Source organism: Podarcis cretensis, assembly GCF_951804945.1.
Source record: "Podarcis cretensis genome assembly, chromosome: 2".
Lineage (NCBI taxonomy): Eukaryota > Metazoa > Chordata > Lepidosauria > Squamata > Lacertidae > Podarcis > Podarcis cretensis.
In genome coordinates, this window is record NC_137171.1 from 89,198,307 (window position 1) to 89,223,520 (window position 25,214).

General features: G+C 44.5%; 1 protein-coding gene across 4 annotated transcripts in view; it reads right to left on the reverse strand.

The window, feature by feature from the left end:
* The window catches only part of GRIP2 (glutamate receptor interacting protein 2), a 385,893-nt gene that overhangs the window by 197,807 nt on the left and 162,872 nt on the right, over positions 1–25,214 (reverse strand). For 2 of the 4 annotated variants that reach the window (XM_079964498.1, XM_079964497.1), the window contains exon 1: positions 2,855–3,023. The exons of 1 other annotated variant lie outside the window; for it this stretch is intronic. In XM_079964498.1, coding sequence (XP_079820624.1) covers positions 2,855–3,008 — 154 coding nt within the window. In that variant the 5' untranslated portion in view covers positions 3,009–3,023. Of the gene's footprint in view, positions 1–2,854; positions 3,035–25,214 lie in introns of those variants that run through there. One more of the 4 variants, XM_079964503.1, reaches the window with a different exon arrangement.

The window sequence follows — 25,214 nt, forward strand, 5'->3', positions numbered from 1 at the left end:
AAACATACTGCCAAGGAGAACTGGATCAGCTCTGCCAGTGTGCTTATACCATACCATAACCACCACCTCACCCCTCTTCCTACCAGTAAGCTAGTGTAGTGGCTCCGCTCCACCTAACGAGCCACTTCTGAATATATTTGGCACACCAATGCCTCCTGGTTTTGCTTTTTATTGGGTACTGGGGAAGGGAGTTGAATATATATATATATAGTAATGAGTTTCAGAACAAACACAAACAATATACAGAATAAAAACATACTGTATTCTGAACTCAAAAACATCAGCCGCCCTTCCACTTAGTAACCACAGACCTTCTCACATCCCTTCCCCAGAGAGCTTAATTGCACTAGCACATCCAAAGCATATTCAAAATACTTGGTCACAGCAGGAAGAGACAGATTAAAGAAAAGGGATTCAATGTGTGCACCTATCACATACCTAAAAGAGCCAAACAGATCTGCAATGGCCTGGAACTCGTCTTTTATCTCCTTGCATAGTCTCATATTCAATAAAGGAACTACTACTACTACTACTACTACTACTACTACTACTACTAACATGCCAATGGTTGCACCACATCCCAAACAAATGGATCTCACTTTCTTTATATCATACGTTTGTGGCCTCACTAGGAGATTTTTGGGCCCATATGAAATCTAATACCCACATTTACTAGAGTAATGGGTTGAACATGCATAGGTATTTTTATCACTCAATATGTAATTTAGAGAAAACATTCATTTAATGGTATAAATTGTTCCCATCAAAGAGACTGGACGTTTCTCCATAGCTCTTGATCTTTAACTTATTCAAAGAGCTTACCTTTTGGGGGCCATATATGCCATCCCTTTAGAAAACAACAACAGCTGTTTTTCATTTGAATGGGGGTTTTGTGGTCTTTCATCAGATTTCGTCCTTTTCCTTGACATCACATGGTATCAGTTTTAAATCACATTTCCTGCCACAATCAATTTCCTCCCTTACATGGAGTCTCATAGATCCACACAACCAATCAGGTAAGACACAGAAGATGGTGTGGTGTTGCCTGGTGACCCATGACATTACTATGTCAGTGAACATCAGCACAGGGAGTCCAAATAAATCAGAAACAAGCACAAGGCATGCTGCACTCACATCAGCATGCTTTAGTGTAAGTGCATAATTTATGCGCTGATGGCAGTGACGGCTGCTCCATTCAGATTACAAACAAGCATGGGCAAACGTCCCCAGCATAACAATTGCCACAAAATGCATGATTGTACTCTGCAACAAAACTGAAACCATACATGGAAGCAGGGTCAGCGTCAGGGGTCGGCATTATCAGACATCTGCCGGTGCCTATACAGTGGTACCTCAGGTTACATACGCTTCAGGTTACATATGGTTCAGGTTACAGATTCCGCTAACCCAGAAATAGTGCTTCAGGTTAAGAACTTTGCTTCAGGATGAGAACAGAAATTGTGCTCTGGCAGCGCGGCGGCAGCAGGAGGCCCCATTAGCTAAAGTGGTGCTTCAGGTTAAGAACAGTTTCAGGTTCAGTACGGACCTCCGGAACGAATTATGTAAGTACTTAACCCGAGGTACCACTGTACTCCTTTCGGAGATCCACTGCTGATCACCAGAGCCTCCTGCTCCTCTTCCTTGTGGTTGCCATGTGTTAACTTGCCCCCTTTAAGCACAAAATCATTGAAAAGATGCAGCAGCACTGTCTTGTCACCTTGCACTTCTCTTCTGGGTGGTTGTGTGGATTGGGAACAGAGAGACACTGCAAGTGAATGGAGTGCAGTGATATTAGACAAGAAAGAAGTGGGCGCACTCAGAAAGGGGGTCCGACTGACAACATCTCACCCAAGGACACCCCCCCCACACACACAAAAACAAACTTGGAGCTAGCACTGCATGGATACTGTAGACTCAGTTCTATTTTTTCTGTTTTGCAAAGCACATTCACCAGTGGAAACATTTAAGCAGGTGCATGAAAGGGTTCTTGGTAGTGTGTGCAGAGCCTGTTGTGCATACAACTGTACAGATGTAGGCTCTGTTCTTTTTGTTCTGTTTTTGTGGTTATTATTATTATTATTATTATTAGGTGTGGGCTCTGTTGAATGAATGTGCATAGGCTGTGAAATTATTAAAGATGGGATACAAATTTGATTAGTTCACATTTAAAGGCCCACCTTCCTAATTCACACTGCCTGAAACAATATGTGAAATGAAAAACATTTGTTCTTCAAAACATTTGTTCTTCAATACACATTTTGAGATGCAATTCTCCACCCAAATAATGGGAACTAAAATGCAGGTACCAAAGAAAAGGATGCACAAATCTACATATTAGTATAAAAAAACCTCTACAAAAATACATTATATTAGAATCTTAGGCAAAATTGCAAGGGGGGGGAGTGCATACAAAATTGCATGCAAATTTTAATCTATTAGGAGAACTATTCCCTAGTGGTGAATTTTCATGAGAACCTTAAGAAAAATTCAGAAACTGTGGCGAACAGAATTTAAGATTGGGGGAAAGAGAAACTGGGAGAAACTGAAATCAACAGGTTTGCCAATTCCTAGACAGATTGAGCCAACACAATGCTCCTCCCACCCACATTTGTTCCCTGAACATGTTTTGAATGATTGAATCAGACTGACATTTTCACATTCAAATTACAGAGGTGGGAAATGTAATGTAACCCAAAACCAAACTGCAAAGCTGGATTTAAGCAATGTCTGTATGAATGTCCCTAGAAAGCATAGATAGCAAAGATGACCATCTGGCTACTGAACAATCCTTAGTCCCTCCTTTCCTCCCCTCAGCTCCTGGCACATAGCAATCTCATTCACACAGTCTCCTTACCCCTTACACAGAGATGCAGATTGCATAAGCCAATGTGGTGGTCACAGGATCCCTGGCTTTCCATCTCCTCCTCCACCCTGAAATCCTCTTTCCATCTCCTCCTCCTTCTTGAAGATTTTTTAACCATCTGGAAAACCTTGATAACTTTCTTCATTTTCTCTGCACCACCAAGGAGAAAGGGTAGAAGAGAAAGTGCAAGGTCTACAAATCCTTTGAACTCCTGTATTTGAGCAATCCTAGCTTCTTCATTTGAAAGAAGAACGGATATATATATATATACCAGGTCCTTCAGCAACACCCACAAGTGCTGGTGTGGTTGTAAAAATAAAACAAAACCTTCCCTGCATGTAGGGAGGAGGAAGAAAAGGTGGAAGGCATGAAACCACAGCCTGTACGTGGTGCTCTCAAAAGTGTGAGCAGACACACACACGCACATGCACACACAGAGAGCTCATCTCTGGCAACTTGTGCAAGCAAATAACTCAGAAGGGCAGCAGCTCGTTTTACAAGGTTTCCAATTTCTGTTCTCAATGCTAGATGCATTCTGGCAGATCTGAAATGCTCTCCGGGCAAAGAGTGTCAACACTGGTGAAGAAAGAGCAGTGACTCTTCAAAACACAACATTGGCTTGAAGGATCAGAAATAGCCAGTACGGAACCCGAGAAAAGCTTCCAAGTAGGTTTCTTTATCTCTAGCAACAAACCTTTTTTTGGTTTTTGTTTCTAACCTTAAACATTTATTTTGTTTATCTTTTTCTGTGGTAAGGTCAATGGGCCCTTTAGAATTGGACATTAATATGTTGGATAATTTCTGGCCAATGTCATACATTCCATTTTTGGGTAAGGTGTTTTGTGTGTGTGGTGGCAGGGCTAAGAATGTGTGGGTGGAGCTGCTTATCTGGGCCCATCATGATATAGCTTTAAGCCTTGGTTGCCCTAGTTACTAGATTATCTTCACGGGGAGCTAGATGGGTGGGTGCTGCTTCTGCTGGGCCTCTCAGTGGCTTTTAATACCATCCATCATGGTAATGTTCTGAACCAGTGTGCAGTGCCTCCAGCCCAGTCTTGTGGAGAGGTCTTAGAAGGTAACTCTTGCGTTTGGCCCCTTGGCCTTTGGGTTGTGCTTTTCAAACCTGTTACAAGTTCACCCAGATCACCAATCTTTTCTTCCAAGTCAGCCTCCAACCCTCCTTCTAGTGCCCACTCATCCATGTTTGGCTATCTCTCCGTCCATCCAGACCCTGACAGAGAGTGGGGCAGGTAGCAGTGAGATTAGGGTTGTGCAGGCATTCTGGGGAAAAGATGTAACATTTTTCTATAGGGTTGGACCTTTATGTGGTTTCCGGTTTTCAGTTCCATGGGACATCTTTAAGACGAAGCAATTCAGGGTGCAGTCCCATACACATTTATCAGGGGCTTGAAAGGAAAGCACCACTGCTCTGAACTGTGCTTGGGAACAGACTGGAAGCCAACGTCACAAGTGCCAAAATCTCCTCTCCTACACATCGATTCAAAATGTCCCTTCCATACGTACCAATGTTTTGGTTGGCTTTCTTTTTTTGGCTCCCTATAATCCTTCATAAATTCCCCATCAATAAGATTTATGAGTACAACTCCACTTTATTTTGATGGTTATTTCTAAAGCTAGTAGTGCCGTTGTGTCGACATAATTAGCAATGAGTCTAATAATGCCAAACCAATGTAATAGTCGTTTTATCAGCTTCCGGCTTCATTAGTCAGAGCTGACATAATCAATTCATGTTGCCACTAGCTGAGCCCAAGCAGCAGCAGCAGCACTTTCCATGTGTAACGAAAGCTGACCTGGGGAGCTGCAGCAGGGCAGGAATTTCCTTCTCCAACTGGGGGCAGGAGGGGATATGCCTGAAGGAGCAGCTCCACTCATAATGAATATTATTGCAATGCTGGCACGTTCACCATCCAATCCCAAGGAAATACTAAACACCTGAGAGGGTGCCTGAAGGTTCCAACTATTTGAAAGTTGCCCACTTTAGTAGGGTAAGAGGCATAAGGCTCCTATATTCTCTTCCTCTCTGGTCCTGTAAAAACTGGAACCAAGTTTTTCTGGTCCTTGGACTGGAGACCATCACACTCACTCTACAGTTAAGCATTTTGCTTACGTGGATGGAGCTAACCACATTTACCCAAAGTAATCCCGTTCACTTGTGGACTCCAGGCCTCTGCCTGGTTGTCCTACCTTCTGGAGTCAACCTTGGTTCTGTTGCTGACCCTCTCTTCCTGCTTCCTGTGGGACAACACCAAATTTTTCATTCCTCCAGGAGGTGGGTGGTGGTGGTACAAGCACTTAAAACTGATGAACTTTCAAAAAGTGGTTGGAATCCGTCTGCTTTTCCACACACACAAACCATCTCCTTTGTCATGGCTGAGCCGGTTGAAATAGAAAATCCAGACTGTAGGGTCAGCTCTGGATCCTGCTCTGTCAATCGTTCTCCTCTTACCTAGAAGGATCTCCAGTCTTTGCATGGTGGAGCAAGTGAATATGCATATACAAAGTAAGGAGCAAGCTGTTCTACAGGTGTCTGTTGAAGGTCAGGGGCTGTCACAGGATAAAATATTAGGCAAGAGAGCTTTGTGGAACATGGCAGTGATATGACCTGTCAAAAAAACCCCAGGCATGCCACAGCCTGAGATGAAATATCTCATGAAAAGACGGCAACTGTCAATCAGGGATCATATTATTATGGGAGATATTGAAATTTTCAATTGCTTTCTTTATGCTGCTGTAGTCTAGTGGCTAAGAGACTAAACCGAGAACAGCAAATCAGGGATGGAGGAGGAAACTGGATCAGTTAGCACATACCAAATTTGCACCTCCTGAAGGAATATAGAAACTGAAACACAGCTATCCTTTGAAATCTGCACTTACTGATATGTTCAACAGGTTCTTAGAATCAGTGTTTGGCTACAGGTTGCTCCACTTTTTGGTCACAATTGCCAATTTGTGGTTTCTGAAGGCCCTCAGGCTGCTCCCAATTTTTGTCAGAGCAAGTTGCTTCCTCGGAGCTGTCCATGGTCCAAGAAACAACCTTCGATCAGCCTTGTCTCCTTCCCTTTGTCCCCTTGTCCCCTTCCCCTTGCCAGCAACATGACACATGGAGCCAGAACATGACACAAATACACCAGGAATAGGGGACTCCAACTCACAAGTACAATTAGCTCCAGCATGGGTCCCATGAGGCTGTTTTCCAAGCCACGCCCACATGCCCCACACTCCTGATTATTCCAGCACTGTATGCTCCTTAATGTAGCTAAGGAGGTACAGCACGTTGTAAGCACCATCAGTTGACTGACTGCTGGAGGCTGCAAAGCCCTGTACTTTACATGCACTAATGAACATGGCAGCACCTGCAAGGCATCAGGTTTCGCAAGTGATTATTTCAAATGACATGGGCAAAGTAACATGGTTATGTGACATCACTGGCCTGCTTGGGTGGAGGAAAGGACCCCCCCCCCCAGCCTTATGTAGTTCCCCAACCCTGCATTGCACCACCCTTTGACAGCTCACTACTCTGTGACTGTCTGGTGAGCCTAATAAAATGGATTTTATACCGTTTACTGTTGCTCTCTCGCCCTCTCCCTCTTTCTCTGTTTATCAGCTGCCTGCATTTTGGACCCATAGCCTGTGTATTGCTATGGGGTCTTGCCATGATTTCTCTTGCACTAGAAATTTTACCACTATACCATGGAGTAGGTGACCTGAGATAAAGTGCTGTCTCTCAGCCACTACAATATAGGAAAAAATAACACTGACTTACAGACTTGTTGTGAAAATTATAACTGACACTACTTTGCAAAGTATTTCAAACACACTAGAACACTCTATCCACACACTACTGAAAGCTGGGAGTGCTAGTCGGATAAGGCTGTGTTGTCAGGAACGGCAACACCCACCTGCCTGTCTCTTTCCCACATTATTTTATTTAGATACTTCCACCCGCTCTAGCCCATCTTTTTATGAAAAAATATAGTCAATCTGGCAGTCCAAATAACAGTACTATTTAAAAATGATATATCCGAATTCAATGACTTATGATAAAAAAGCGTAATAAAAATTGCAATCAATATAACGCAAAGGATTCAAGTAATTAAACCTGGGAAAAAAGAGTGCTGAAAGAGGTAAATCCTAGCTACCTGTGGAAAGACAAGCTGTGATCACGCCAGGCAAACTTCCTTAGATCAGCAGAGCCACTATGGCGAACACCAGCCAATGGCAGAGAAACAAGGAGCGAGGCCTCACCATAGTGGCAGACTTTGGGCTCTCAAATTTCAGCAGTGCCCTGTGCGACACTAAAATTCAGCACACACCCACACACCCAGTCTCTTCTGCTCTGTTCTGCATCATTGTTGTGGCACCCCCTGCGGTGCCGGTGCCCAGTGTGGCCAAACTGGTTGAGCTACCCTAAAACCATCTCTGCTCAGCAGATCATGTCAAGGGTCAGGCCATTTTATTTACCCTGAATAATCTCACCAGCTTGTCTAAGCCAGCGTTGGCATTAAATAAGTGTTAAGTAATAGTATGAGTTGCGCTATGTAGAAATGCATCTGCTGTATTTGAGGAAGAACTGCAGCTTAATGATAAGAGCATGCTTTGTGAAGGAAAGACCCCTGGGTTCAGTCCCCTGCATCTTCTGCCAGGGCCAGAAAACCCTGGAAAGGTACTGCTAGCTGCTGTAGACAATATGGAGCTAGATGAACCAATATTATGAGTCAACAGAAGGCAGCTATCTATGCACAAGCACCAGTCTTGGTTGGTTTGCATCACTGAGACAATTCCTGGGTTTCTTCCACCATAAACTCCTGGTTCCAGAATGTATTTGCTTTCTGAAACTGATTGTTTGCAGTCCATTAAGCCGCAGCTTGGATTTGTGTCTCTGGGTGTGCTGGAGGCCTGCCCATCTCCTCATAACAGATCTCCTGCAATGGAATTAGGGCAGCACTGAAGTTCCCCTCATTTACGTGCATGATTCATGCTCAGTTTGTGGCTGCTTATTCCATGGATATAAATATCGTGTTGCAGGGTTGTAATCACAGCTTGTGTAATGGAAGGGCAGGAAGTAGCAGAGAATTCCCCAGCCTTAGTAAAGAACGAGGCTGCAAGACTCTAGGAATCTGCAGCACAAGAAACAAAATCATGCTGTGCTGTAAGCAGTCATCAGGAATGCCAGCAAGGAAAGATCCTGCCTCCCCAATAATACTGAGGTTTCAGTAAGTGCAGCTCTCTTCTAGTTTATCACAATCTTCACTAACTGGGTGCCTCCTCTCCTGTCCCGGACTACAACTCCCATCACTCCCAGTCGCTGCTGGCTGGGACTGATGGGACTTGCAGTCCACAACAACTGGAAGGCACCAGGCTGCTGAAGGCTGGTTTAGCTGTTCCATGAATTTCAGAGCTTTCTAATTGTCCCCTCCAGCATTGGTCAGAAAGCTTGCTTTGCTGATCCTCTGTGTTGTTTCTGTTTGCTTGTTTTTCCCTGATGGAAGTTCACTTTCATTTGGTAAGATATATCTCTATGTCTATCACATTCATAGCCCACCTTTCCTTCAAGGAGCTCAAGGCAGCATACATGGTTCACTCCCTCCCAATTTTATCCTCACAACAACCCTGTGAGGTAGGTTAGGCTGGGAGAATGTGGCTGTCGCCCAGTGAGTCGCATGGGTGTGCAGGGATTGGAACCTTGGCCTCCCAGGGCATAGTCCAGCAATCTGACCACTACAGTGGTACCTCAGGTTAAGTACTTAATTCGTTCTGAAGGTCCGTACTTAACCTGAAACTGTTCTTAACCTGAAGCACCACTTTAGATAATGGGGCCTCCTCCTGCCGCCGCGCCGCTGGAGCACGATTTCTGTTCTCATCCTGAAGCAAAGTTTTTAACCTGAAGACCATTTCTGGGTTAGCGGAGTCTGTAACCTGAAGTGTATGTAACCTGAAGCGTATGTAACCCGAGGTACCACTGTACATCACACTGACTCTCTTGACATCCTCCCCTATGTGAATGCTTTGAAGGGACGTCTGGCTGAGTTCAACTTTGGATATAAGATTAAAGGAAGAGCAGAGTACATCTGGATAGGTAGAAAATTGTGGTATAGAGGAGTTTGGTTGTGCCTAATTTTCCTGAAAACCTCCATCATCATCTGAAGTGAACAGACCATGTAGTTGAGCCCCTTTTGCTTTTTGCTTTTTAAGCAAACCATTCACTTATCATGTTACTCTCAATTTAACTTGTTTATTTTGGGGTTAAATTATAAAGGAACAGCACTGACACAAACGCCATGATGTGAGTCACTAGATTGTAGGGTAGGCTTTTGCCTGACAAGGCGGAGAGTTAATGATTATTCTTGCAGCAAAAATGTATAACTCCCCCCTACTCTCCTTAGAGAAGGTTCTATATTTACTAAAAGGGCTTTGGCAGTGCCTGAAAGGGTTCTGTATGCCAGAAAGTCAATGCATGTCTCAATGTGATGCTCAATGCTCTTTATTTGAGGGGCAGAACAAGTCCTGGCCATGGGCTTAAGGAAGCAGAATAGCCACTGCTGCAACCACAGCTCCACCACTTGTACCAGCCAGTGTGGAAGGAGTAAAGCACACTACTCAGGGAAAATGCCATTATGCTATGCCAGCTGCTAGGTGCAACAGAGAAACCCAGATCAGGTCCACTGCTATCCCATGATGGCAGCAGGGTTGGCTCAGCATCTGGTAGAGAGTGTGTTCAACTTCTGGTTACTCTGAGAATTCAATGGGGGGAGGGGAAGTGGGAGAATTCTTACATGTGTTTCTGCATCAGTACCAGAAATACATCTTTGGAGTACGTCTTCCAGAGTCAAAGTGGCCTTATCAAAAAGGTCCTCTCCTTCTTACCTAATAAGAGAGGACTTCCAACATGATGGCCTTCAAACAAAATGAGCTCTCTGTTTTGTTTATTGATATTATTACCTCGAGGTCACGTCCCTACCAACAAGCCTACTTCTATTTTTGAATAAATTTTATTAGATTTTAAAAAGAGAAATAAAGATTATTATCAAATATATTTTTTATACAAACTAAAATGTTAATCTAGATAAACACTCTGAACCAGAGGAAAAAAGAAAGACAGAAAATAGAAAAAAGTGATAGGAGGCAGAGATATAGATAGAAAAAACATTGAAAGAGAGAGAAAAAGACAATTAAAGTTAAGAAATGAAAGAACTTTCAATTTTTCATCTATCAGCTATATATAAACATTATTCAACTCATCCACTCCAATATAACACCCAGCAAGACTACTTTCTATAAACCAACATTATCTTTAGCCTTCAAATCCAAATGACATTACTTCATTTTCATGCAAAAAGTTTCCAATCTTTAGTAAATGTTAACAATGACTTTTCTCTAATTAAACATGTCAATTTCTCCATCTCAGCTAAGTCCAATAATTTAAAAAACCATTCCACCATTGTTGTTAGTGATGAGCCTTTCCATCTTTATATATATAAAAGTCTCACTGCCATAATCATATATTGGAACAAAGTTCCATTATCTTTTTTTCTAATTGTACAGTGTATGCATTGTTGTATGGATCTGCAGTGCACATAAATGGCATATAACAATGGGTGTAGAATAATGCAAATAATAGGCAATATTTTTTTGTTAATTTTAGAACTGGTTTAAAAAAATAACTCACTTCTCATCAAGATCAAGGAGATCAACCAACGCTGAGATCTTCGGAAAATCACTGTGATGGCCTGGGATTCCGATTCAGAGGCTGAACCAGAGGAATCCCAGCCTGCACAGGAGTCCCCGCCTCCAGGGCCGGCTGAATTGGGGCAGGGCCTTGATGCTGAAGCGCCTGCACCTGTGTCGGAGCCTCAGGAGCAGGCACCAGGTGATCCCACTCTGGCTCCAGAGGTGGTTGAGGACTCAGTGCCTACAGGTGAGTCTCCCCCTGGGCCCAGTAACCCTTTAGCCTCTCCTGAACTGCAGAGACTCAGGGCAGAGAGGCAAAGGGAACTGGTTGCTCCCAGGAGGAGTGCTCGCCTTAAGGCCAAGAGAGGCGGGTCTCCTGGGGGCTGGGACCGCCCCTGGCCTCAGAACAGATAAAGGCCAGTCGGCCCGGTCCCAGGTTGTGGGAGCAACGTCGTTGTTGAGTTCCTGTCCATGCCTGGACCCAGGCCTGACTCTTCAGTGCTCCTGTCCCCGCCCGGCTTCCTGTTTCGGACCTCGCCCCGCTCCTTGTGGACTGATTCCAGGCTAGTGACCCAGGACCGGACTCTGACTACGCCTACGGTAACCTGCCCCCCAGGATCAGCACAATCACTAGCAATTATGGCTATGCTTTGCCTCCACAGTCAGAGGCGGTAATGCTTTTGAACACTAGTTGCTGGAAACCACAGGAGGTCAGAGCGCTCTTCTGCTTGATTCCTGCTTGCAGGTTTCCCACAGACATCTGGGTGGCCACTGTGAGAACAGTGGTGCTGGACTAGATGGACCAGTGGCCTGACCTAGCAGGCTCTTCTTATAGTCTTTAAATTTCATCCTGATGCACAACCAAGAAGGGTAGGCACCAAAAGTGACATCAGAGCAGGTAGTTCCGATAACTCCATCAAGGAATGACACAAATTCAGTCTAGCTTGCCTCTCCTGCAATTTTTGTTGCTGTTGTTCCTGTATTAGCACAAGGCAGAGGAAGGCAATAATTCCTCTGAGTGGTTCTTACTATGAATAAGCCCAATGGGGGATTTGTTCCTTGAAAGACTAGCCCCTACTTGTCAGGGGAGTAAAAAGAAATATGAAAGCATATAATCAATACTTGGCCTGCTGCAGATTCCACAGTTTCTTCCTCCCGCAGAGTACGTCAGTTGACTAACCTTTCCTGTCCAGAGCAGAGAAATATCTTGACTCCTTGACTATCACCTTGGGAGCAGGATTCACCAGAGCTGGGAATAAACCAGCAGCAAGGGGAACAGGGACATGTTCACTGAGCAATGCAGGTATACAAATAAGCCTCTTTATAGAACATGGAAAATTCTTCCTACTCTGGGGCTCTGCAGAATATTAATTCCAATGGTGGGACAACATACAGGGACAATTGCACAAGTGTACAGGGCATCTGTGCCTGGCGTCCAAAATGAAAAACAGCGGAGACGCACAACAGCTGAAGAGAACATCTGCTGATTAATTTTAAAGCATACTAATCTGTGCACAAAGACTTCAGATCAACTCTCTTTTCATTACTCTCCAATCAATCTTATTTATTTAGCATTTATTTATTTATTTATTACATCTCCTCTCTTAGGAGTCCAAGGTGGCTAACAGAATACCAACCAGTTCAAAAACTTTAAAGCGCCGTACAGAATAATATAAGATGGAATTCAGAGTACAGCAGACAAGGAACAACGGGTCTTCAGTGGCATTCATGCTTCCTCAAAGGCCTGGATTAACAGATGGTTCTTCAGCTGCAGGGGGGAAGCATGTTAGTGGTGTAAGCAACAACTGCCAGGCTATGGAGTTCCATAGCTGGAGTGCCACCACAGAGAAGGCCGTATCTCATGGCAGAAGGGCAATCCCCAAAGCATGGAGGGTGAGAGGGGCTAGTGTCAGTGATTCAAAAGAAGGGGTGGAACCAGGAAGCATGGGTCAGCTCCAACTCTCAACCCCCAGTCCCAGGGCCTGCTGCACCTTGCTATGGAACCAAAGAGCTAATAATGATCTTTATGCCTGCTTTCTGCTGCTATTCTGAAAGAATTTAGCTGCCACTTGCATTGGCAGCCAACATGGCAACCTGTTTTCATCAGATGACTGAAATAAATAAACAAACTTGAAACTGTAGTGGAAATGGGAACTGTCTTTGTAAATAATATGAAAGAGCAATCACAGTGAGAAAAAGATTTATGACAAACCACTGATTTCCAAGAGATCAGTAGCTAAAAAAAATGTGTGGTCCTATTCTGTAGCAATTCTTCTCCTTTCTGTTAATCAAACTGTCTTCCTTTAGAGCTGCATGATTTCCAGCTGGTTTGCCACTTCCCATTAATTAACACACTGCCTGAATGCCAAAGCCCACATCTTGCAGCTGGGATATTGCCTGTTCACCACAGTAAAACACCGTGCTGCTATTAACGTTCGTAGGAGAGAACATTAGGAGATGAATGTGGCTGCTTAATGCAAGCGATCAGAAGCTCTGCTCTCTAGGTTTGGAGCTGATGGGATTTTCTTTTTATAATAATGAGAAGAAGATGAGGCTGCAAAACGGGGTCACGCACTTCAAATCTTTCCAGTTATGACTTCCACAGCATCTTTCCCCTTTCAGAATGGACTATTAAAGCAACAAACACCTTATGAAGAGAAGAAAGCAAAGCTGGAGGAACTGGGCTAAACTGGGCTCCAGTTTAAACTGGTACAACGCCTTATTTAGCAATATGGCTGGTGCAATCAAAGAGGACTGTGGGAATACTGATTAAAAATAGGTTGCCACTTTCCCTTTTCTCGGTTTAAGAATATATGAATAACCTGCTGGATCAGGCCAATGGCCCATCTAGTCCAGCATCCTGTTCTCACCATGGCCAACTAGATACCTGTGGCAAAGCCTAAAGCAGGAACTGAGCACAAGAGCACATTTCCCTCCCATGGTCTCTAATAATTGGTATTTGGAAGTATTGTTGCCTCTAACTGTGGAAGCAGAGCAGAGTCATCATGGTTAGTAGCCATTCATAGTCTTCTCCTCCACGAGTATGTCCAACCATCTTTTAAAGCCATCCAAGTTGGTGGCCATCACCGCATCCTCGGGGAGCAAGTTCCACAGCTGGACTATGCACTGTGTGAAGAAGCCCTTTCTTTTATCTGTCCTGCACCTTCCAACATTCAGCTCCCTTGGATGTCTATGAGCTCTAGTATTATTAAAGGTAAAGGTAAAGGTACCCCTGCCCGTACGGGCCAGTCTTGACAGACTCTGGGGTTGTGCGCCCATCTCACTTAAGAGGCCAGGGGCCAGCGCTGTCCGGAGACACTTCCGGGTCACGTGGCCAGCGTGACATCGCTGCTCTGGCGAGCCAGAGCCGCACACGGAAACGCCGTTTACCTTCCCGCTGGTAAGCGGTCCCTATTTATCTACTTGCACCCGGAGGTGCTTTCGAGCTGCTAGGTTGGCAGGCGCTGGGACCGAGCAGCGGGAGCGCACCCCGCCGCAGGGATTCGAACCGCCGACCTTTCGATCGGCAAGCCCTAGGCGCTGAGGCTTTAACCCACAGCGCCACCTGCGTTAGGGAGGGATAAAAACCCTTTTCTATCCACCTTCTCCATGCTCTTTAGTCTACTATGTAGCTTAGGGTTAGGGTACAAAGCAATAGAGTGGTACCTTGGTTTAAGAACAGCTTAGTTTATGAACAACTTGGATTAAGAACACTGCAAACCTGGAAGTAGGTGTTTGTGAACTTTGTCTTGGAATAAGAACATGTTTCGCTTCCTGTTGAGTGTGTTCCATTTGTAAATTGAGTCCCCCGCTGCTATGGGAAAGCAGGCCTTGGTTTAAGAATACTTTGGTTTAAGAATGGACCTCCGGAACGGATTAAGTTCGTAAACCAAAGTTCCACCTCCTAGAGCCCTCAGAGCTAACCCAGAAGTGACTGCAAGGGTGGCTGAGTTTTTGTCAATAGTATCTCTTAAGAGTGGTGAATGGCACTATTTAGCAGGAAGAAATCCCAATGAAAATCCTCATTATTATATATTTTACATGGCTGTTTATTTGTATATATTTTAAATTTTGTTATTTATGAATGTTTTATGATGGTCTATACTTGTAAAGCCTAATAAAGCTTTGGCCAAGTAAGCTAAGAATGGAATCATACACCAATGTGTGCTTCAGACTGCATTCCTATACACATTTATCCAGGAGTATGTCCTACTGAACTTCTGAGTGCACATGATTTCAGTGTATTGTCACCTAACATTAAGTCTAGATTGGTTCTGTTCCACTACGGGATTCAAGGTTCAGAAAAATGAAACCCACAGCAGCTTCTAAATTTCTGATCTTGGATTTCAGCATGCATGCCAATCCTGTGGCCAAAACAGAGAATCACTACCCAAACAACCACATAACAGTCCTACCAAATGACATAGTACTGAACTTTCTGTTGAGACTTACTTCTGAGTAAACATGTTTAAAATTACAGCAGACATCAGGAGACTTGTGTCTGAACTTGGGGGCATTTGAAATGGCTAGATTTGACAGACGTGAACTTTAATATTGGTAAATTTGCTTTGAAGATTCAGTTCAGCTCTGCTCTGGGTTCTATTTGTTTGACTAGGGACCTCAAGGGTAATGTCATGAATTTAATGTCAAAACAGCACAGCAATTAGTGATGATGACTGCCTTGCACCAAATGCTCGCAGTAGCTGACATCTCCAGATAAAGCAGCAAGAGGGATGCAGATCCCACAAAATGTTAACTCAATCCTCTACACCGTGGCTGGGGAATCTGTGGTTGTCCACCTGTCGGTAGACTCCAGCTGCCATTGGCCCTAGTCCACATGGCCAATAGTGAAGCCTGAAGCGAACTGGAATCCAGCAAAATCTACATCTTTAACCCTTTATTTTACCACTCTTGCTGTTGCTGAAAAGCTCAGCAAATGGCAGTCAGCCAAGGAACATTCTCCCCTCTGATGCAGCCAACTTCATCACAGCTTAGAACAGAATTCAGGACTGATCTGCATGTTCAGAAACACACATACTCCTCAACTAGGACAGTGCCAGCGTGCAATATTTATACAGAGGAGATCATATGACGGAGTTCTCTTCTGTGTTAAAACTAAACTATTGCCTGTTGAAAGTAAATATATCAGGGAGAAGGACTCAGGCTTGCCAGCATTTCAGAACAGCATACTTTCAGGTGGGCTACACCACATGCTTTTTTTAAAAAAAAACCTGTAGATCAGCCCTAAGCACATTTTCAGTGGGTAGCCCATTCAAAACAGTAGCAACAGAACAATCCAATTTTTACCTCCACCAGAGCTGAAACCACAATAAAAGTCAGAGTTATGTCTTACAGGTCAATTTTTCAAAGTTCAAAGCCCTGAGATGGAGCACAACAAGGGAGGTGGTGGCAGAGTTCTCATGTAAAAAGCTGTGACCCTAATAGGAGGGTATCAGGGGCTCAGTGTTTCATGAAAACCAGCCCGTCTGCCCTTACCAATTTTCCCCTGGGAGTGTGTTTGGAGGTGGCAGATCAGGGAGGGTTGCTGGGCAACTGGGAATTCTTGTCTGCCTCAGACTCAACCAGAGCTTGAGAAAAAAATGAGGGATTTAAAAGCTCACCTCTTGTTTGAGGTCAGCTTCTGGAGCCCTAAAAGAACATTTCCAAGCCAGGCTGCTCAAAAGCGCTTCACCAGCAGTTATTCTCCATTCTTCCCCCAGCTCCCATTTTTCTCTTCTTGGCTTCAAAGCAGCGGTGGTGAGCCTTGCACAGGTCTTGTTGAAAGCAGTCATGAGGTAAAGTCCTTCATGGTTTATCACTGAAAGATTGTCTTTAATTGCTCCGTTTGTGGACAGTTTTGACAGCCAAATCACAGAGTGCCCTTGAGATGTGCCATTTTGGGCTGGCACTGATGATTGATTTGAACTTTGCTAGCTTTCTTCACAGGTTCACCACAGCAAATGGAAATTGTAGTAAAAGCAGCAGGGAGACTGAAACTAATGGGACCAAGAGGTCACTTGAGAAAAAAATCCCAGCTCTGTTTAAGTTAACACCTAAAACTTCTTCTGCGTTTTTCTATTTTTATTATGTATTTGGGGGAGAATATGACATATTATGCTTGGTTTTAATTATTGTTAGCCACCTCTAGGATGTGGGGCAGTGTAGGCCCAGAGTATACTGAAGGCAAGGGTAATATTTGAAATATAAAGTATAGATCGTAGTGAGACCATGATGTCAGTGTTACGGCAAAATGGTCACTGTGCAGTCAACACACTTTCTTTCTTTCTTTCTTTCTTTCTTTCTTTCTTTCTTTCTTTCTTTCTTATATTACTGACCTCAGTAGGGGGCTCAGTAGGGGGTGTTCCCAGTTCAACCTGGAGATTCCAGGGACTGAACATAGGGATGCTCCACCTGTGAGATACAGTTCTTAGGAAATGAGGCTCAATTTCTAGAGAGGGGAGTAGTTGGGGGAAAGGAATAGGAGGTCTTGGGCAGGAAAGTCTCATGGACTTTGGCCTTAGGCTGCTGGGTGGGGACAAACATATCAGAGCATAGTTGAAACACGGTGTAGTGTCGCCTCTGGTCTTGTGTCTGCAAGCGCTTTAATCTAATGAAATAGATCTGGATGAAAGATTTGCAGGGCTATCACATCATCTATCATGTGGCTGGGCCATGCATCTGGATAAGCCTCAAGCCATTAAAGTTAATGGCAGTCAGGGAAAATGGTGGGTGGAGTTGCATATACTTCAACTTTACGGCCAGCTGTACCCATAACTGGAGATTTGATTGACACAGAAGTTACTCCAAACACAAAATTACAGCTTTACAGGCAACAGGAACATCAAATGAATATTTAATATTTTTGTATATCCATGTGTGAGATATTTAAGTAATAAGGTCTGTCAGAGAGAATGGGAGCCATAAGCTAATTGCATCTCTGGGGTATTTTGAAGCACAAGGTTCAGGCAAGTGCCTCTGATCCTTCCAGTGTGTGATTATCCCCTGATTATAATAACCTCCTGAGGAATGGTGTTGTTGCCAGAGAGAAGGATCCTGACACCTTGGTCAGTTTCATGGATTGTATTGCTTGGCAGTAAGGCAACACAGTCCTCTTTCATTAGCCAGGTCCTAGTGAGAGTTATGACATGGGACTCTCAATGCAGCTGCTGCTGCTGCTGTTGGATTTCATCATTATAATCCCCCCCTTGGTAATGATTTATATTCTGAAAAGCGGGAAATGGATACATTCATATGTGTATTATTATTTATTTAATGAATTTTAGTTCTGCTAGTCAAAATCTTACCATGGCAACTCACAGCATATAAAAACAATTTAAAACCAGTGGCGGGAGGAAGGGATCAAAGAAGACAATAGTAATAGTGGCAGTAAAATATTTCACTTTTCTAATCTAATTCCATCAGCCAGCCAGTCCAGTAAAAACAGAGCTTTCTACATTTTGCACATCCTCATAAAAAGCAGCCAGAAATAAAAATGCCTAAAGGATACCCTGGAGGGGGCTGGTGGTGTTCTCGAACCAGGAGGCCACTATGGAAAAGGCCCAGCAATTCACACAACCCAGCGATCAGTTGACCAGCAGTACTTGCAAAACCCCATGCACGCTAATTTCCATTGATTGCTTCAGAAATGTGGAGAACTGAATTTAAGATTAGAAAAATGAGAAACTGAGAGCAACTGACATTTTCACATTCTGGCTCAGAATATCATACACATTTGTCCTATAAGAGAGATCTTAAAAATGTATTTTTGTGTAAGGAATTGTTGTCTGTTACAGTCCAGGAGTTTCAATTACCCAGGAGAAATATCAGGAAAAATATTAAAAGCTACAAGGGGTATAGATGAGTCAGGAACTGTATATGACATGAGCTGCAGGTTCCCTCAGCCTGTACCCAACTAAATCACTAATATTTCTTTTCGGGGTGGGGGCGGCCTGTCTCCATTATTTATAGGAACCACATCTCTCTACACAGGAGCTGCATCAAGGGTGTTTAGCAATATAGACATGTAGGCAACCTTCCAACAGCAACTGAAGATCCTATTTTGTGGGCTTATGTCTTAGGACTAGGAAGTTGTGCCTTCTGTGTCATCTGCCCATATTAAATACACCAGGGACCAACCTTCATACAGGAAGCCAGGCAGCAAAAACACTGCAAAAGGTGGTCGAGAGCTTGATCTGCCAGAACTATAATTAATTGTGATTTGTTTGGAGGAGGGAGCAGAAATGCAAATGTGTGCAGGGAAGAGTGGCTGAGAGCCTGCAAAAACATACACATACACACAAAAGGAAAGGGAGAAAAAACTACCTGCAGCCCCAGGCTCAATTGCTCTCATGAAATATAGGCCAATTGGCTCCCCCGGGCTCTCCTTCTCAAGAGGCTCTGAGAGCTAATTCAGTCGTTTAATTAATTCACTCTTTACACATCAAAGCAAAACAGTCTATGGTTTATTTCTAGAGAAGGGATGGCAAATGTTCTAAACATTAAAAGGCCCAGTGGGAGGAAACACCTGAACTGAAATTTCATTCCCAGGTGGGGGATTTGGACAGCCACTTCAGATCATAATATGACAGGGCAAGGCCCTGCCACTGACAGGTCCTGCCTTGGCCAATGCCCTGTTACTAACAAGACCGGCCATAGCTCGAGTATAAAAAGCAAGACAACACTTCTGATCCTCAGATGGTTAAGTATAAAAACATAGCATGCTCTGCCTGAACTGAAAGCCTGTTGCTGGGGATCAGCCAGTGGCTGGGAGTCACCAGGGCAGAGAGTCCTGGACTGGTTGGATGCAGAGAAATGGTGGGAGGAACTAGCAGGGGAAAGAAGGTTCAGAGCCCACAGACTGATGATGGAACAACAATGAGTGGTCAGAGGGAGAAGATGGGGAAGAGGAGTTGTCAGAAACTGAAGAGGTAGCAGGGCTTAATGAGCTGGGAGAGTCTGTGGCAGAGAGAAGTCCAGAAAAAGAAGTAGAAGCAGAAGCAGGAGAGGAGGGAGGCCAAGAGGCAGTGATGAGTTAGGCTGTCTCCCCCTCCTGCTGCAACAAACTCCCCTCCCCGATGTCTCTCAGAACCAGAAGAGGGCTGAAATGGGTGAGGCAGTGACAGGTTGCACACAGGTGCAGTCTGATTGCTTGGAAAAAGCTCTGGCGAGGAGGTGACTTAGATGGCTGTGGGGAAGGGGACATTCAGTCTCGGCAACTGATTCATGTGTTAAGACCTACCGTGGGTGAGCTGCTGTGTGCATTAGGCCTGACACCCAGCCAAGTATGTGAAGATCGTGTTTTTGCTAATAAAACAAAATGGTGTAATTCACTGCTGGCTCACTCTGTGAGACTGCTGTACTCAGGTCCTGGTTGTGGGCATCTCATTCACCACTGTGAGAACAAGTATACTGGACCAGAGGGGCCACTGGGCTAGCCCAAGAGGGTTCTTCTTATGCTCTTAACTGAATCAACATTCCACCTGACCTCACTATGCTGAAGGCTAAAGGTAGTGACCCCAGGAGAGAAGAGCATCAGGTGTGCTAAATTCTTCTATTAGCTTGGATTAAAATCTGAGTTAGAGAAGACTTCCCAGCTGACCCTGAGAAAACTGAGGTGGTGGTGGGAGCCAACCCCCCCCCCAGGAAGCCAATTAGCCTAAGGGTCCACCATGGGGGAGTCCTCTAGAAAAGTAAGAGAAACATTCTCTCTCCCCCCCCCTTTTTTGTCTAGAGGTCTATGTTGAAGAACTGTCCTTGGGGAAACTCAGACTGGAAAGCTCCCAGAATGCAGGAGTTCCAATGAACATGAAAATATAAATGAGATACTCCATAACTTCACCCCCCAATTCATGCCAAACTAATAGTTTCAGCCAGTGTCCCCCCCCCCATAAAAATATGTGCCGGTACTCACCATGTTGTTATCATAAGTGCCACACTTTTTAACAACAACAAAAAGAGGCGATGGTACTGCGTGCCTTGAGTGCCCCTGCAGAAAGGCACTGGTTTCAGCTATAAAATCTGTTTAGAAAGGCTCGAGCCGTTCACTTGAAACTGAGATCTCCCTAGCTGGTGGAACTGCAACTAAGTCCTCTGGCTTGTCCCCGTGATTGAGGGGGTGAGGACCACATGCCACACTGACGTGGGGCATGCTGATGAGTTGTGCACACACCATGCGGCTTGTGCAAATGATGTCAGCACATCCTGCAGTGTGCATGAGTGAGGTGAGCACATCATGCAGCAGGCATGCACAGATGTCATGGATTTTTGAGGGGACCCAGGCCCTTGCTTGAAATTTTTTTGGGACCCTTGGCCCCTGCCCCCTCAGATAGTGCCCCTGCCTGCCCTGCAACAATCCTTGCAAATCTGCCGAATGGAGGAAAAGAGAGGTCCATTTCTAGTGGAAGTCTCTTCTACTACTTGTGACAGAGCTTTCTCCAGGTGGCACATGGTTTGGAGGATCATCTGAACCTAGACCAGTCCAGAAAGGGGACTTTAGAGATAGCAAAGGTCTGGTACTCCAAACCATAGGAAGCCAGTTGCAATACCTTCTAGAGCAGACACCCCCAAACTCGGTGTTATGTACTGAAGTTCTCACCCTGGGCCAGCAGGGGGATACTGTAGATAGTTTTCACTAAGGTCCACATATGCAAATAAGGGATTGAAAGTGACCTTCAGTGATTGGATAGTTACGGAAAGTTGTTACAGTTGCATTGTACTGGAGCTCTGTATAAGCAGGCTGGCTGAACCCTTCAGCTCAGTTCTATTCTGGCCTGTGAATAAACAAGAACTGTTTGAAGAATCGCTGTGTTGTCTGATATTTTCACCCACAACTTAACACTCGGCCCTCCAGATGTTTTGGGACTACAATTCCCATCATCGCTGACCACTGGTCCTGTTAGCTAGGGATGATGGGAGTTGTAGTCCCAAAACATCTGGAGGGTTGAGTTTTGGGATGCCTGTTCTAGAGCCTACACGCTTCAGCAGACATCACTCACACTTCCACAGGCCTCTCTCCAAATCACATCTCCCTCATTTGCAGCCATCTCTTCCATCTGCAGAACAGAGACCAATCAGTAGTAGCTCAGAGCCAAAGCCCCATTCCTCACCTGGTTACCAATAAAAGCTTCGACAGATACAGGCAACTACAAATTTGCATGTGGGTTATGTTCCAAGGTACCACATGTTTAAGTGAAAATGCATATATTGGAAACACCATTGTAAAAGTCTGCAAATACCCTGTTCCCCCCCTGCTCCACCCCTTTGGGTGATGTTTTTGAGTCACTTCCAAGTTTGGTGAGGTCACACACATATTGGACACACCTAAAACAGTCACTGCCCATATAGGTAAACATGCATCCTAATATTATTAGGTCCTTATGTTTTGGTAATTGGATTTTACTGAGTTAATATCAAAAGCTGGACAAAAACTGACCTTCAACAAAGCAGAGACAGAAAACAAAGTGGCCCTAAACAAAACTGAATGCTAAAACAAAATATAAAATTTCATCCAGTTATTCTGCCATGCTTCCATGTATGTTATGATCTTGTTGATGACTTGTTCCAGTGTCCAGCAGAGCCCCTGGCTGGATGTCTGTACTGATGTTTGACAGAGAAAGGGCATTTTGCACAGTCAGGAAAGCACTTCTGGAGCAACAACACATGGGTGAGAAGCAATTAAACATCACCCTTCAAGTCTGACATTTGGCATCTGTTCCAGAGTCTGCCGAGACGTCCCCTGTTTTCAGTTAATATACACAGTACAAAATGATTCAGCCTACAGTCGAGAGGCTCCCAGAGCAAAAAAAGAAAAAAGAGAGAAAAGAGTATAAAGTCTATGATAGTGACATCAGGGAAATACTACTACTACTACTACTAATAATAATAATAATAATAAAATGAATAGATTTCCATTTTATTTATTTTTTGGCTTTGTTTTTGCCAGGGTACCCTCCCAAGCAAACAATCTACAGTGTCTGGCCTTTCATAATGGGGGGGTGGGGAGAGAAGAGATATTATTGTTTTGTTCCTATGCTATGTATTTTTGTGTTTTTATATTGTAAACTGCCCTGATCCTTGGATGAAGGGTGGCATAGAAATTTTAATAATCATAATAATGCATGGTGTTGCACTCTCAATGTGTTAACCCTTCTGTTACAGAAAGGTGTGAGTGATGGACATTGGGAAGAAGCAGCAGCCAGAATCAGACCAACCTGCTTTCCAAGCTTATGACAGACTCCACAGAACAGTTGCTGCATATTTAGCTTTGGGATGACATCAAGGACCGCCCTCCTATGTGTATTTTTAAAATTAAGAGCAAACATACCATTTTTGACATGTTGCAAAGATTTCACAAGTCTTGCATTTCACTGAATGACAGACACACACACACACACACACACACACTTGAGTCTCACAGAAACAGAGCTGATTTAAATGTGAGATGACTAGAGGGCTGGAGGCAACAGAGAAATAGTTTTGAGACAAAGCTGTAGGCAGACAGTTGATCGGAGTATTGTGTATGAACCATTTTGCCCTATGGTAGGTCAATCAATCTGCCAAGAACCTAGCTGACATCCCAGTCCTAAGACTGCCTACTCAGTTGCTAGTTCCACATTGGGACTTATTCCCTAGCAAATCTGTTTAGGAAACACATTCTGAACATATGTGTATGTGCATAGGCACACACACACACACACCAGTTAAGGGTGTGATTCCATTTACATACTGTACATCCAGCTAATTCAACTGAAGATTAATTCCAATGTGAACCTCAAGGGATAGCTAGAAAAGCCTTTTTATCTTCACTCAGAAATTTTCATTGCTTAGGAATAAAAGATGTGTTTACGGCTCATCAATGCACACACAAAATAATATGCAGCCTTGGCTCATGGCTGATGCAATCTTACAAGCTTCTTTGAGCTGTGAAGAAACTCCTAAGAGAGCACCTGAGATTCAAGTACCAGAAACCTGTGACTATATCCAGGTAGTAGGCTCTACCAAGCATGTTCATGTTTGTAAAACTACTGAACTCTATACCCCCCAGCCATTTAAGACAGGCCCCCGTTATGCTTTTCAAAACCCCTTCTATTTTTCATTAAATCCGTCTATTAAGAGGGCAGTCTCAATTTGCCACATTAAAGGGTTACTCCAAGGGACGTACACAGCATTCGCAGAATTACACAGGATGGATCAGGCAACTTTTCTAGGCCTTGCTCTAGAATATAGAGCAATATAGAGTTAGAATATAGAAGAGATAAATATGCATCTGGAGGAGGAGGAGAGGACAGAGGGTGAAGAAAGAAGAGGGCCCTTTCCCCATCCTTTGGATTCCCCAGGAAACCTAGCAAACCTGCTGTACCTGGAACTGGGTGTGGAGAGTGCAGATGAATGGGATACAGGTGTGGGCAGCCTGAGGAAGTAGCATCCACCTTGATTTCTGCCCATAAAAAGCAAGCCTAAAGTGAGAGACTAGGGTGATGTCTGCTGTTTCCAGAAATTCTTCTCACTGTGAGACATATGTGGTTGAGCTGAGCGTTTGTTTGTGGAGAATGTGGAGGCTGAGAGGGAGGGTGCGTCAGAAGGAAAATGAATTGATACTGATTTGTATGTATTAGTACCTTTGTATTAATGTAACATTTTTATACGTAACTGTCAGAGCTGCCTCTAGGTCCCAGCTCACAGAGGACCAACGCTAGGCTGTCGTAATGTACAAAAGTCTTTATTGAAGTTCAATTTCCATTTCAAAGCCGCAGCGCGCAGCCCTACGTCTTAAACCCTAGATCGGCGAAGTCCCGTCTGAATCTCCTCCCCTCTGACACCAGTTTAAGATCCTAGCCCTGCTCCACCTTTTCCGCTGCTCTCTTCTCCTCTGGGTCCTCCTGCCCGCTGGGGCATTCCCCTTTCTGGACTCCTCTGACGCTGAGTCGCTTAGCTCCTCCCCCTGCCTCCGGCGGGCTTTAGGACCCGGTTCCCAATCCTCATTCTCTGCTGTCCCACGCTCCTGTACATTTGAACTTGCCTCTCGCACCAACCCAGTGACCTTCCTCCTGACCGTTACACTACTTCTGTCACTGCTTCCCTCTTCCGGGATGCTAGCCGGACCTGACCTCCCCTCCGTTGTCTGACTCTCCGATGGAGGCGTGGTCAGCCCTGACTCCTCTCCTCTCCCTGCTGGGGGAGACGCTACTCCCGATACCTGTGACTCTTCCCCCCCACTATGCTCTGGTGGGGAAGCTGGTCCTGATTTCCAACTGCTGCTCTGGGAGTCCCCGCTGGCCCCTTGCTTCTGGGGTGTCCCCCTTGGGACCCCCCTTGCCCTGGCCACCGGTGCCCCCTTCTGTGAATCTTCCGCTGGAGAGGCTCATGGAATCCCTCGGTCCACTGTCCTCTTCTCCTACGCTCCCCTCGGATTCTTCCCCTTCGCTCTCCATCTCCTCTCTTCCCTGTGCCTCTGCTCCTGAGCCCCTGACAGTAACTAACTGTGAATTTTCTTGTAATATTTTGTTTAAGTTGTCTGTTGTTGCTTCAGTTTTTTGTACACCGCTTAGAGATATTTTAAACATATTAAGTGGTATAGAAATTAAATAATCAATTCAAATAAATACTACAAAGGCAGTATTTGTAGTATTGGGAGAAAATCTTCCAGTGCCACCAAGGGGCCAGC